We start from the raw sequence: 15,753 nt of genomic DNA on the forward strand, positions 1-15,753 counted from the left end.
ACGCACGCACGCACGCACGCACGCACACACACACACACACACACACACACACACACACACACACACACACACACTTTGAGTTGCTACTAATAGAATCTCTGGACTCAAAAAAATTATTATCCAGTTGCAGAATCAATTTAAGATAAATAACACAAGTTAGTGCTCTAAAAGTATAACCTAACACTTAGAGTATACATTTATCATAGACATTGTCTGGTTTTTAATTTAGTGGCTCTTTAGTGGACCTAAATCTAACAAAACCTTTTGTGAGACTGTTGTGATCTTGAGTTTTAAAAAAGATTGCAGAGGCTCCACTGCCAATATCGTCCATCTGGCTTGTGGTCTACAACTCACTGACTGTTTTCATCACATTGTAAAACCAAAGTGAATCTTGTCTTCACAGTAATGAAACTAAAATAAATTAATTCCAGGTGTGTTGCTCAAGTTCTAAAAGACTAAAAACAAAGATTCCTGCAGACTGAAGCTGAATATGTTTGAAGTGGTCCATATTAGCCATTGTACTGCCATTCCTCAAATGTCCCACTCAGCCACACACTGGGGTGGGATATGCCAAATAGCCCTACGAAAGAAAGCAACCTGCGGTTTCGGAGTGTGGAAGTGTGTGAATGTTAGATAGAAAGCACTTAAGCATAGAATAGTGCTTGTATGAATGGGTGAATAAGGCACGTTGTATAAAGCGCTTTGAGTGGTCAGGTAGAAAAAAGTAGAAAAGAACTATGTAAGAACTAGTCCACTTAGTTATCCGCACCATCCTGTATACTCTACATCAATATATCCTACAGTCTGAGTGACAGAATGGGTGGACTGTGATTGTCTCGTTCCTCATGCTGTTGTTCCAGAATGTTTTTTTTAACCTGTCACCTTTATGGCTGATGTCCCAGCACTTTTTCTGGATTTATGACAGGATCTTGTTACTTCCATTTTGGCTACTGAGCTAAGCTGCTAAAGGACAGTATACACCATCACTAAAATGATGAATGCATTGTAGAATGCTATAATACTAAGTGCAATAATCCTTTCTGTCATCGTTGTATTTTTACTCAGTTGTATATAGTATTTGTATTTGTATTCTATTTTTATCTTATTGTATATTTATTTTATTTTATTCTACTGTATATAGTATTTTATTTTATTCTATTCTGTACAGTTGTGTACTGTATTTATTCTTATTGTATTCTAATTTTTGCCTCATAACTTTTGCACTGTCCACTTCCTGCTGTGACAAAACAAATTTCCCACGTGTGGGACTAATAAAGGTTATCTTATCTTATCTTATCTTATCTTATCTTAGAAGTGTAGCATACTATGCTTTTTGGACCCAAAATATTTTGCATTGTTCCGTTGATTTCAACGTGAGGTATTGTTGTTCTCAAACAATGTGGTTTGAGTCTACGCCAGTGACACACGCTCACGTCGAGTGTTACTCATTCTGACTCTGCAAAAAGTCAAGTAGTACTTCATATCAATCCAAATTGTATTTGAGTGTTCATTGTCCTACAACTCATGTAGTGCCTTCAGTGAAAAAACAAGGCTTTTCTGAATCTTAAACCTAAGTCCTCTAGTGTTTAGTTTCCATTCATCCCTTCAGAAATATAACACTACACTGTTGTCACTACAAATGTTACACTGTTCAAAAGTCTTCTCTTGATATGTCTGTATAGCCTGAAAACTTCTTTTGTGCTCTGTCATCATTTCTGTGCTCTCTGACATAGTTTGATTTCCTACAGTGATAAGTGTGAGACATCATTTGTCATCCAGACAAACGCACTGATCCTCTCTATTTTCAATGGTTTGATCTTTTCTCTGTTTGTCACAAACTTTTTTTTTAATCCTCAGTCTGGCGTGTTTGTGACAGCATTGTTTAGGTATATATATTAGGTTCCTGTCTTGTACAAGGAAAATAAAAGCTCTGACTGTCACATCACTCGAGATACAAGTGTGGTTCCATTCAGTTTCCTGGTTTCATTTAGCGATCACACATGGTTGACCCAGCTTTCAAACAGCCCTGCTTTATCAAATAACCCCAGAACTCAAGGAGTCCTGTTCATTCACGGGATGCTTCAGGATTAGGGCCATTTGGAGCCATAAGACATTAGCTTGATATAATGTGAGAAGTCATTTTTTAGGAAACATAATAACAGTAAAATAATCTCGTTTGGCTCTCAGCGAAGGCAGTCGCACTTTTCTCCTCTCCTCCTTACCCTTATCTTCCCTGCTTAGCCTCTTGTGTCCTTGCCTTGTCTCATGTGTATTACTTTCCCTGGAACACTCTCTCACTGTCGTTCTCTTAAACCGAAAAGAGAATTATGGATTTGATCAACTGGTCTCTGAATGCTATTGACACCCTTTTCTCAACGAGAAGTCTGGGCCCGGGAGAGCCCGAGTGCCCTGGAGGGACTTTCCGTGCCGGATACACGATGGACGGGTGGCAGAACTGGAGGGTCACGTGCCTGGCGGGACTGTCGATCGAGGACGCTGAAGATATCTACCTATTCGGAACCATGATAACAGGGTTCTTGCTGATCGGAGCTGGCTTGGCCCTGACTTATCGAAGAAATAAGAGAGCAGAACCGGCTGTTCAAACCCCCCCAAGGCTGCCCGCTGGAATTGAAGCGATGGGACGAGGCGCGACCTCTCACAACGAACGCAGCATGGTTAACACCTTGGAGACGCTTACGGCTGCCGTGAAGACTCAAAATAACAACATTGAGCGTATGATGGGATACATCAAAGAGAGGCCTGCTCAAAATGACACCCTTGAGCGAAAGTTGGATCACATCGCAGAACGGCTCACTGCAGTTGTGGGGTCTCAGAATCAACAGAATGACAACACCACGGAACAGAAGTTTGATACCATCATGGGGAGGCTCGCGGCTCTCCAACGGGAGATCGAGAGACCAGTGTCGGAGTGTTAAAGAATAGCTTGAAATTCGGAGCTGCTCACATAAAGGAGAAATCAACAATATTCAACATATGGACACCACGGTACCAGCTGCTCAGGCCGAAGGCTGGAGTCTTCGATGCTTGTTGCCTCCTGGGAACACGAGGCGGGTCTGGGCCCACGCTGGAGAGTCGGCGCAGTGGCAGGATGACTGCTGTGTTGCCTGGGATTACTCCTTATCCCCTACCCAACCCTGTTGCTGGTCACGTGCTCTATAATGTTGTACTGTGGACGTTTATGTGCTTTTCTGTGCAGAGGAGGGTTTTTTTTGTTTCCTGTTCTCATGCTGTCCTCCTGTAGCCCAGCATGAGTAGAGGTCTCTTTTTTTCTTCTTGTACCTTTCCCACTGTAGTGTACATTTCAGTGTTTTTTTCTGTAATGCAACCGTTCTCTGACTTGTATCCCCATGTGATGTCTGTGTTGTATGTGTAAAGTCGGGGGGCGGGTTCATTCCACTGCAGGGCAACCTGCCACTGCATGTGGCGAATAAACTTTGAACTTGAACTTGAAAAAGTGACCATCTCGGTTTTTACTCCAGGACTTGCACTGTCACTATTTAAATAAAGATTTGTACAATGGTAGTAGTGGAGACTGGAAATAACAGGATATTTGGTCATCATGTTGTAGCAAAATTGAAGCTCAGTTAAGTCCTTCTTGGCCTTGATCATTAGACAGTACTACTCACAGGACACAGTTTTGGAGAACAAGGGACTTCCACTGAAAAACTAAGCATAGGTTTTGTTCACTTAGCTGTGACCACATCAAACACATCAAACCCATTTATTTTAGATATAGCCCACATTAGCTGATACCACAGTTAACACTATTCAAGCCTGGACAGAGTTAGTCTACAGGTACAAGCCACTTTGCAACCCACCTCCTGCTTTCATGCCGCTTCAGACTGTCTGCTTTGCTGTTTCTCTCCCAGGCTCCAACTGTCTATATATGTATAGGAAATAGCATCTGCTGCCAAAAATAAACTTCTGCCTTCCAGTCAAGTCTTAGACAGAACCACAGCACTGAAACCGCTCTGACCAAAGTGTTTAATGACATATGTCTGAATACAGACAGTGGAAAAATGTCAGTCCTAGTTTTACTGGATCTCAGTGCAGCATTTCATACAGTTGACCACAACATATTACTCAAACGACTGGAGAACTGGGCAGGTCTTTCAGGAACTGTACTAAACTGGTTCAAAACATACTTAGACAACAGGAAATACTTTGTATCAATAGGTAACTTCACATCTGAACAGACAGGTATCACATGTGGAGTTCCCCAAGGTTCCATCTTGGGACCCCTTCTGTTTAACATTTACATGCTCCCACTAGCACAGATTATAAAGAACAACAAAATAAACTATCATAGCTATGCAGATGACACACAATTTTCTCCAGCTAAACAAAAACTAAACTGAAGTAATAGTCTTTGGTGCCAAAGAAAAACGATTACAGGTCACCAGAGAACTTCAATCTATACACCTAAAAACCAAAAACCAGGCGAGAAATTTGGGTGTAGTGATGGATGCAGACCTAAACTTAGAAAAACACATTAAGACAATAGCAAAATCAGCTTACTATCACCTCAAGAATATTTCAAGGATAAAAGATCTGATGTCTCAACAGGACCTGGAAAAACTAGTCCATGCATTCATCTTTAGTAGGCTTGATTACTGTAACAGCACCTTTACAGGTCTACCTAAAAAAATCAGTCAGACAACTACAGCTCATTCAGAACTCTGCTGCTGCTCGAGTCCTCACTAAGACCAAAAGAGTGGACCACGTCAGTCCAGCTCTGAGGTCTTTACACTGGCTGCCTGTCTATCAGAGGATAGACTTTAAAGTTGATGCTGGTCTATAAAGCTCTGAATGGTTTAGGACCAAAATACATCAGTGACCTCCTGACCCAGTATGAACCTTCCAGATCCCTCAGGTCATCTGGATCCGGTCTTTTATGAGTTCCCAGAGTCAGAACCAGACACGGAGAAGCTGCATTCAGCTTTTATGCTCCTTATATTTGGAACAAACTCCCAGAAAGGCTCAGATCAGCTGAAACACTCAGTTTATTTGAATCCAGGTTGAAGACTCACCTATTCTTAGCTGCATTTGAATAAAACACCAAATCCACACTTTAAGCTTAAATTTTAAAACTTACATTTTAACTGCTGATTTTATCTACTGTTCTGATTTTATATACTGTTTTTTTTGTTTGTTTCTTGTTTTGTTTTTTTAAATCAATTTTAAATCATGCTTTTTATTTGTTTTTGTTTTTAATGTCTCTGTAAAGCACTTTGAATCACCTTGTTGTTGAATTGTGCTATATAAATAAACTTCCCTTGCCTACTCCATGTGGAATAGGTGGATAAGATAGGATAATTTTATATTTTTCTAAATTTTCTGTGCTGGAAAAAAGACCAATAGTTACCTTTTATTCATTTTAAGTTAGCTATTTTAGTGTAAAAAGACATCAACACAGGTTTTGCTCTTCTTTTCTACATCTACTCATACACAGACATTATGTTATAAAGTCTTAACTCTACAATGTTTTGACCATGCACTATTTGTGTATTGTAGTGTAATAAAACAGCTGGTTGGTGGAATCACAATGCTTTTTCCAATCAATTTGCTATCAAATTAGTTTTGTTGCATTATTTTACTGGAAGTGTGAGTGTGAACAAACTTTTTTATATTTTTATATTTTTTCTTTATAATTTCTATACAGTGAATCATCAGAATGTGTGTGTCACTGATGGATAAAACCAGAATTGTTTTTGTCAGAATCCTGTGAGTTCAGTGTGACTATTGCTGTGTTGCATGTGTATTCGTAAAATTCTACAGACAAATAAAAAAGAATGAATGGGTAATTCAAGCTTTTTTACATGAGACTTTCCATATAAATCTGTTTTCTAATACCTCTTAATGTGATATCAGTGCATACCCCTAAAGGCTTTACATCAGTCTGATATGACACATCCCACTTTGATTTCTCATTAGTCATGCGTTTTTCCCTCATGAGATCACTCTGACATCACCTCTGTCATTTAAGGCAACGCTTTCAAGCTCTGCTGCACCAACCACAATCTTTTCTCCCAACAGTACTCTTTGCAAAACCGCACCATGCTTCAAATTTGTGTGTAAAAGGAGTCAATGTCTGCTCATTTTAACACATAGAGTAAAGGATTAGGTCTCCTTACGGATGAGACGTTCATCAGCTAAATAAGGTCACAACAACTCAGCATCCCTAAAGCCACCTTAGAAAAGCTGTGAAAATAAATACCACTGAAGCAAGGATTTTCTGCTCCACATCAGTGACCACAGTTACTGTTCAGAGGGAAGTACAAGAGATACATGACCCAGCCCACTGTCAGGTAACGGCACGTAACTCTGGGTACACAGCACTAAATAATACAGTGTGAGGTGAGCCTATTGCATGACTCTATAAATATGGTGTGATCAAGCTAACTTACCTGTTTAATACGCAGAAGAAGGAGCAAGGAGAAACAGAGACCATTTAAACCAAGGTCCAGTGGAGCAGAAGGGAGAGAGATTGGAAAAGGAAAAACAGGAAAAAACAGTCAGGCAGTGCAAAAACCTTAGGAAATAAATAATTAAAGACATTCTTTTCGCATTTGAGCTCGACAAGACCGCCCTATAATGCCATTTGGCCAGGAATATTGAAATGAAAGAAACACCTCTCAGTCTAAATTATTGAAGAGGTGGGTGATTGTCTTGTCAATGGAGAGGGCAAGAGACGAGGTGGAGCTATCTTGCCTCACCCAGGCAGGCCCTCTAAGCAGGGAATGTCGGCCACGGTATTAGAAGTGGAGGTGTGTGAGGATTTCAGACACTTTATTGGTCGAACACGTGCAAAATCTGTCAAAAATATTGCTTCATTATGACCTGCACAAGACCAAAGTGAGACCTCCAGCATGCAAAGCAGCTTGCTACAGTGGCATGTATCAAGTTAAACAGCCATTCATTATGCATGCTGGTTCCTGGAGAGCTGGAATTACCTTTCTATGTAAGGCTCTCTCCTGTGCAAATGAGAAACAGGCCAGTTGCATAAAAGTAATGACTTGGTTTGATGTTATTACTCTTTCATGAGCTAAGCTTAATCACATTTTTTCCCATCCCACTAGTTTTCATCTCCAGTGCAAACACCAACATGCACCCTTACCAATTGTGAAAAAGCTTTGCAATGTAAGCTGGTATGAAGTGGCTAAACTGGATCACGTGCATTTACTGCCTCTAGTTTGACACCGCAGTGGTACAGCTCAGGCCACCAGGAAACGTGGGCATGTCTGGGTGTCCTGTGGTCCCACAGAAGTGAAAGCAACTTCAACAGGATATATAAATGTTACTATTCAGTTTATTTATTAACTGTTTTGTATTTTACACACTTGCTATTTTAAGTTTTCAGAAAGTTAACCTCTCTTTAAGTATGTCAGATATAAATAAATTAATGCACTGGAAACCAGTTATTTCCAGTCATAGGTTTGACAGTCAGGCAAATGCAACTGCTGTATTATATAGCTTTCTTATATCAGTAATGTTTCAATTTAGTTTCGTTTCTTGCTGATTAGGTTTAGAGAAGAAAAAAAAGACCAAAAAAACAGAATTTTGGGTTATAATATGCTGTCTCACTATTACGATTACCCGGTGCTGTCAAAAGCACCTGGTGAGCATTACTGTTCTCCAGAAATTATAACGGACTGGAAGCATTTATCTGTGTTCAAAAGATCCAAAGTCTAGACTGTTCAAAGCTAAAAGTGAACTGGGCCAAAACTTACCATCTGACAAACTCCCACATGCAAGGCACACAAAACCACTAAACAGTACACAACAGGCCAAGTCTGCCTGTGCAAAGACAGATGACACTAGTTTAACAGCATACACCCAGCACAACCTCATAAACTCTGACACATCTCAGAAAAAGAACACACATATTCAACTTCTGACCAAGCACCTTGTCCTACAGCGCTCCAGGCTCCTGATCAATGAAAACATGTTAAGGGATGCCTTTTAGGAAAGTTAAAGCACAGTTGGTGATAGAAATCTAGGCCTTACTCTCTCAGCAACTATAATTTATAAAGCCCTGAAGCACATGGCCAGTTAAATGATCAGGAGAGACAGAATGTACATCTCTGTAAGTTATCTGAGTTTCTGTCTAAATCTGTGTGCCAACGCTTTGTTTTTGGCAAAAAAAACCAAAAAAAACAAAACAGATATGACAGGGGACGCGTTTTCTCTGACTATGTCACCATTTCTTTAACTTGTTCTTTTGTGGAATATATTGCATTTGATGAAAAACTGAAAATCCACTCTGTAATAACCATATAATATACCCCAAAAGTACAGATGTTTTAAATTAGATAAAGCAGAACACATTAAATTTGTATTTCATTTATTAAATACTAATAATAAATACTAATAATTTAGATTCAAATTGCTTTTTCTTTCTAAGTCCAAAACACATGCATCTGAAAATCAGCACGTATCCGATCAAATCCTTGGAATTGAGGAAGAATAATCACTTTCGCTTTCATCTCAAACTATGACGTTTATTTTGACCTGTTCCTCTCACATGCTACATTCTGACTAACAAACACAGAGTCAATTTTATGGTCAGCTGTAAATACACATAGAATTGTTGATGAGGTCTGTCTTGCTTGCTGTCCAGCAGTGACATTTTCTATACTTTAGACTTTCAGGTTTTCCTGAGTCTGTTTACTACTCCTATACATGCATAACCACAAGAACCCCACTTTTCCACAAGTGATTATCAAGGACAACTTGTGCATTAACTCTGAGCAAATTCCAATGTGCCAGCACTATTCTAGACTCAGTTACTGGCAGAGTAAAATGTAAAATCCAATCCTCACCGATCTACCATATAAGCTTTGAAAAATTCATAAACTGGCTGTGAGTGGATTTCTTGTGACTGTTGCTAGTGTACTGTGCTTCAGAGTAATAGCGGCCGGTTCTGTCTGTGTGTGCATGTGTGTTTTCTGTCTGTGCATACAAAGACAAAGGGACTTGTTTACAGCATTTCATTACCACTGTCCCACCCACACTGATGGCCTCTTTAAATCCCTCATCTGCACTTCCAGCTCCTTTGCCAGTAGGGCAAACTTTGAGAGACCATCACATTAAGGGGGCAATGGGCATGGACAATATCTAATCATGATACTTGTGTGGGTGTATACACATCAAACCCATTTTTGCTTCTGCAGCGGTCCATCTTTTAGCTCTCAGTCAACCAGTCTGTCACTCAGCCATTCAATCAAGCAAACAACCAGCCAGTTAGAAAGAGTCTCTACCAATCATCCAGGAAGTCAGTCAGTCAGTCTGCCAGTCTGTCTGCTAGATGTTTTTTCCTGCCAGTCAGCTACCAAATCAACAAGTCAGACACTTAAACTGTCTTGTTTATGCTTGCCTGGTGAGATATACACACTTCAAGATGTGTCCCAAATGCCTGTCACAATACATTCAATCTTAAAGAATTGCAGAAGATTGGATGAAACGGAAAAAACAAAGGATAGAAATAAAGCAACATTATTTCCTGCATGCCTTCTTTCCCTAAAGTCATTCTTTGGAATGACTTTAGGACCATATCATAAAATCGCATTTCTGATTTTAAAGGTCAAGCAGGATACATATAAATATTGTAAACACATCAGCATCAGGGCCAGTAGGGACAGTACTCTGTCATCTTTATCCCAACTCACTCATGGCCTCACTGTGTGGACTTAAATGTGGAAAAAAAAAAGTGAATGTGAAGATTATTTGGTCACAACTGTGAAAAACACTAACCTGTTAAGATAATTATTATTTATTACTACTGTAGTGAGGAAGTGGAAAAGATAAAAGGTTGCGCTTGTTTATTTTCTTTTAAAACTACACAAGCATTTTAAAATATTTTCTATACAACTCTGGTGTAATGAGCTACGCTGTGGATGAGGATGTCTAATCTGTCTGTTTCATTGAATTTCCCCAGTGATGGACGCCAATCTGTCTAGGGTGCACCCCTTCTCTTGCTCATTGTGGCTCCATCACAAGTTTGGACCATCTCAAAGTCTCATTTTTGCTAACATCTTTGCAATTTGTATGGACAACTTTCACAAAATATTAATACAATGAATCAAAACCAGCACACAGAAGCTTTATCCTCGATACTGACTTTCTGTCAGCTGCAAAAGAAAAACAAGAAAGCACATAGCCCTGAAAATAACGTTGTTTTTTCCCCTTCTTCTCCATCGGGCCTGATTTCCTGTTCCTCTCATCTCTTTTCTTCTTTCTCATCCATCTTGTCATGGCCCAGTAATGGCCTATGAAACATTAATTTCATTATTCCAGCAATATGGCTGTTAGCTAGACACTGAGTGCGTGGTGAGCAGGGAGGGACGGTGTAACAGATTAGTGGGACAGACAAATCAAACAGGCCGACAAGACTTGCACATCATCAGACTTTCCACACAAGGGTTTCCTCTAAGCAAAGTAAAACAAAATCCAGCTTTGCAGAGCTTGTTGCTGTTCTCAAATCAGAGTAATTGAACTCAAATAACTGTATCTTTCCATTTTGCCGGATACGCTTGGAAAAACAAAGAACTCTCATCCCACTGAGACGTACGTGCTTCTGGAGGCTTAATGGAAAAGTGAAATGATGACAGAGCAATGAAAGTGAATATTAAATGTAATTCTTGTGATTTTCCCTTTAAGCCTTTTTTTGATGAAACTTGATAAGAAACAAAACTGCTTATGTTATAGTTTCAATCGGGGCACATGAGTTGTTTTTTTGGATTTTTAGGCCTTGCACTGAAAATAGACTTCAAAGTTCTTTGTTTAGTGCAGCACAGAACAGAAAGATTGTGCCTTGGAGAGAAGAAAAAGGAGGAAGCACAAACAGTGCGTGCTAATTAGAGCTTACCTTACTATATAGGTGCCTGTTATCACGCACTCACAAGCACATACGATGGGGAATGCGGAAATGTAGGACTAAAGGTTTTTGTGTCTTATTCCTACAATATGGCTGCTATGAGCAGATTTTCCATGTGTTATTACATAATAACAACTCTAATATCAAGGTATAAAAATGATCAAAGCACAGTGTGTCATCATAACGCTTCACATTTGTTTTTTGTACATCTCGTGCAGCTGTCTTGTGGTTAATTAGGTGTTTGTGTCTACGCCATGTGAAAGTGTTAATTAGGTTTTAGATATGAAAAGTGATGCTAAATTGAGAACTCTCTGATGAAAAACAGCCATGTGAGAAATGCACTGGACATATCCTAGCTCCTTTTTTCATCGTTTGCTCTCGACAATAGGACAAGATGAAGCACTGTCATTCTCTGTGATTATAGGTTTAACTGGATTTTCTAATTGGTTTTCTCAGTGCTCTCTGTAGCTACGCTTCAATACCTTAAATGGTAATATCCATTCCCTCTTTTAAGAACCAGTGAATTAGCACGTCAGTCTCTGACAAGCTCTGCAGCTCATCAGCACCGCGCAAAACAAGTTGTCGTGCGTAAACCATCAACATGGCCCGTGCCAAATCAATGGTACTAACAACAAATCACACAAATCAATACAATCCCCACAGACATTCAATGACCACCTCACACACAACGACAGACATCATGTAAGAAAAGAACGTGGGAAACGATCAGCGCTATGGCATGATGGTGGATAAATAAAGACATTTGGAGGCATGTTAAAATACCCTTCAGGGATGCAGTGCTGATTATGGCATCGAGAAGATGTCTGGCTGCAGATCAGGCTGGACAACCCAGGGGCAAAAACATGCACTTTTTTACACCAGAAATATATTTTTAGCACTTGATGCATCCTGTAACTTTCACATTTTTAAATTACATTTGACATTTTTTGATACTTCATGTATTCTGTAAAAGTGTTCAGCATGTTAATTATAGCCTCAAGGTAGACAAATGAAGTATAGATTTAAATGTTAACCTGACTTTTAGCCTGACTAGCACTAGTACTTCTAATACTAGTACTTCAATAAATGCACATTTAGATTAAAGATATATGTATCTATGCTCTAAATATGGTATTTAAAAAAATGCTTTTAAATATGCAGTACATATTGTTCTACAGCCTTTTCTTCTAGTGTACAACATGTATGTGAAAAGGTCCTAAATTAAACTGGTAGACAAGCTTTTTTTTTACTATTTGTAGTGTATTTTTAAAGCATTTTCTTATCAATTAATCATATTATACATATCTACTATTTATCTTCACTCACAAATATTATGGATATCACCATTATTAACTATAGGCTGAAGATGAAGATTGGAAGATTGGCTGCCCACATTCAGGTCCAGACCAAAAAGGCTAGGCAGCGCCTGTATCACCTACGACAACTGAGGAAGTTCAGGGTCTCTCCAAAGATCCTCAGGATTTTCTATACAGGCGCTGTGGAGAGCATCCTCACACAGAACATGACATCGTGGTTTGGGAACAGCTGTGTGAAGGACCAAAAAGCTCTCCAGAGAGTGATCCGTACAGCAGAACGCTGCTGCAGGATTGCTCTCCCCCCGCTTCAGGACACCTACACCAGGAGATGCCGGACTAGAGCAGAGCAGATACTGAAGGACCCGTCCCATCCTGGCAACAAACTGTTCCAACTTCTGCAATCTGGTAGAAGGTTCCGCATCTTCCGGGCAAGGACAGAGAGACTCAAGAGGAGCTTCTATCCCCAAGCCATCCGTGCCCTAAACACACACACCCGCCCTCTCACATCATCTATAATTGACTGAGTCAGGACTCTTCCAGACACTAAACCAAGGCACAATGTACATTTCAATTCCTTTAATTTTAAATATGTTTATATTGTCTATCCTGTAAAATAGTCAGATGTCCATTCATATTAATGTACAGAATTCACCTGCTTGCTGCTACTACTGCACATTCACCCAGTGTATATACTATATGTATGTATATATATATATATATATATATATATATATATATATATATATATATATATATATATATATATATATATATATATATAATGTTCTTCCTCTACACCCCCCCCCCAATTTTTGCACATGTCGAGGAGCGTGTCAGGCTACATTTCACTGTGTGTTATACTTGTATAACTATGCATGTGACTAATAAAGAACCTTGAACCTTGAACCTTGAATAGTAACAATGGAGGTAAAGGATAAGACAAAAACACTTTCTAAAATTTAAAATTCAAACTCAGAATAGAATAGAAATGTTATTAATAAAAAGCTCTGTCCACCAAACTGAGGGCAAACTTTTGTTTTGCCCTCGCAGACCCCAGATCTGAAAACTGGCATTGTCAAAACAGTATTTCACATACATGACACATCACCACATACTCCCTAAATCTAAAAGCTACAGTATATTTGTTGTACTATATGAAAAAAAAGTGACTTGCAAATGTCTATGTCTATTCTAATTGCAGGAGAGATTGAGGTTCCAGTTGTATTAGCTGTAGGATCACTGTGAAGCACGGGGTCAAACAAGCAGCAAGGCTGACTCAACTTGGTGATACTGGAAAAATTTTAGAGCGAACGGGAACAGATTACACAGGATTACAACACAACAGAGTCAACAAAAGCCCATTTAAGATTATACAACATTATATTAAACAAGTGTAACTCAGCTGTCATCTATCTGCATGTTGCAGAGTCTCTCCAAAACACACACACTCAGCAAATCATCCATGTTATTAACCAAGACTTCTTTCTCCTTTGTCTTTATTCCTCCCGTTATCTTTTTCTCATCTCCTTTTTGTTGTATTACTCATGTATAGAACATTCCAATAACATACAGGAGAAAAAGCCGGGGCCTTGGCTATGTTCAATTCCTACTCGATATGGCTGTGGATGCCCTTTCACTTGTTTCTCTGATCATATATCACAGTCAGCCAGGCCATGCAACAAGCCAGAACCCTGCATTTGAAAACACATTACTTTTTAAGACCCCCTGAGAAATTGTGAGAGGAGGAAGAGTAATAGAGCTTTCCCACTCTCTCTTGTAAAGCACCTGCTGTGCACATATGAGATGGTGTGTCACCGTGTACTTGCGTGTGTGTCTAAATGCATTTGTGTGCCCATCAATGCTTGTGTGTTTGGGGATATTTGGATTCGAGGCTGAGACAGGCAACTGAATAGAGTCAGAATGATGTGTGTTTGTCTTTCCTTTTTCTATTTAGTTTAATACTATATAATCCCAGTTTTGTGATTTCAGCTTTTGAAGTTTTGAATTGTAAACAGAAACCCATTCAGTTGTGGATTGACTGCTGTGGATCATTAAATGAAAAGAGATTAACGTTTTCCATTAGTAAAATATCTTTTAGTCTTTTTTCCCCCAACTTCGTGATGTGTGCAATTCATAAAGACCTTAATAAATTTAAATTATAACTATAATGTCAAGACTTAACCTGATGAACTGATTGAAGTTAGTGCCCTACTGAGTGTTCACACAACTTATCAAATTAAGCCAATCGGCATAATTAAATCATGTATAGCTCTTTTTTAACTTCTTCAAAGAATAACATATGTACATTAGTATACTATATTATAGTATAAATTAGAAATGCTTTGAAGTGGGAGGCACAGTGTTGCAGCACTGGTGCCTCACAACAAGAAGGTCCCACGTTCAAATCCACCAGTATACACATTCTCCCTGTGCTTGTGTGGGTTCCCAAGCCGTTACTGTAACTGGTGCCATGAGTGTGAATGTGAGCATGTATGGCTGTCTCTCCATGGAGACCTGTCCAGGATGTGCTTTGTCTCTTGCTCTATGAGAAATGGGATAGGCTCTGACCTCCACTGTATCTTCTTGTACTTTAAAGATACAGTTTGTAAGATCTCACTTCTACAGTCAGTAGATTTCACTCAACTGAATTTTGTTTACGTGATCACTGTAGGCCGCTATTCATCTGAGTGAGATTGTGAGTCTGCTGTTTAACTCAGGAGACGTCTATTCATTTGGGAATGAATAGACGAATAGACTTGTGATGTAAGTCGGTGTGACATTGTTAGACTCAGACATTTACAGTAGCAAATAAACTCTTACACAACGTAAGACTGCATTCAAACTGTTTGTCAGAGGAAAAGTGTGATTTTTTAGGACACATTCTGAGTTTAGCTGGCATAATGTTAGCTTATAAAAATCTATTGTTGTTGTTTCGCCAGGAGGGCCACTTGTCAAATTTGCGTCCAATAAGTTATTGAGGCAATACTGGAATTAAATAACCATGTTTATGCCAGTTTTCATGTTCTAGCCCTGACTTTAAAACCAGTGCCTGCTGGTATTTATGAGAATGCATCAATTTAGATAAGATAAGATAAGATAAGATAACTCTTTATTGTCATTGCACAGTCATACATAGTACAGTAGTACAATGAAATTGGAAAAACTGTCCTACGTCGGCACTACATATAACACAACACGCCACGATATGACACATCACAACGTAACAAACAACACAACACAGTATATTAACTTAGTATAAAAAAGAAGAATAAGTGTATGTGTATTGCACACTGTTATTATTGCACATTAATTATTATTGCACCTTGTTATAAATATAAATATTATTGTTATCGTTTTAAACATTGTTACCTCCCCCTAAAAAGTCCAGGGAGGTATCCAGTCAGGTCAGCTATTTACATTGATCAGGGCTATTGCCCTGTTGTAAAAGCTGTCCTTGAGTCTATTTGTTCGGGACCTCAGCAGCCTGAACCTCCTGCCAGACGGCAGCAGCTTAAACACCCGGTGTCCTGGGTGTGTGCA

At 39.2% G+C, this 15,753-nt stretch overlaps 2 protein-coding genes across 2 annotated transcripts in view; one reads left to right on the forward strand and one right to left on the reverse strand.

Moving 5' to 3' along the window:
- The window catches only part of nrg3a (neuregulin 3a), a 340,830-nt gene that overhangs the window by 197,884 nt on the left and 127,193 nt on the right, over nt 1-15,753 (reverse strand). The gene's annotated exons all lie outside the window — the stretch shown is intronic.
- LOC146619638 (uncharacterized) lies at nt 2,328-2,936 on the forward strand. The gene has a single exon (XM_085369588.1). It carries the CDS (start codon nt 2,328-2,330, stop codon nt 2,934-2,936), a length of 609 nt encoding a protein of 202 aa, XP_085225714.1.

This window comes from Diplotaxodon limnothrissa, linkage group LG13 (genome assembly GCF_057381915.1).
Source record: "Diplotaxodon limnothrissa isolate DT_005_m linkage group LG13, D_limnothrissa_male_GT1.1, whole genome shotgun sequence".
NCBI classification, from domain to species: Eukaryota; Metazoa; Chordata; class Actinopteri; order Cichliformes; family Cichlidae; genus Diplotaxodon; species Diplotaxodon limnothrissa.

Excerpts from the sequence above, each read along its gene's own strand:
- LOC146619638 (XM_085369588.1), top strand. The coding sequence starts at position 2,328 with ATGGATTTGATCAACTGGTCTCTGAATGCTATTGACACCCTTTTCTCA.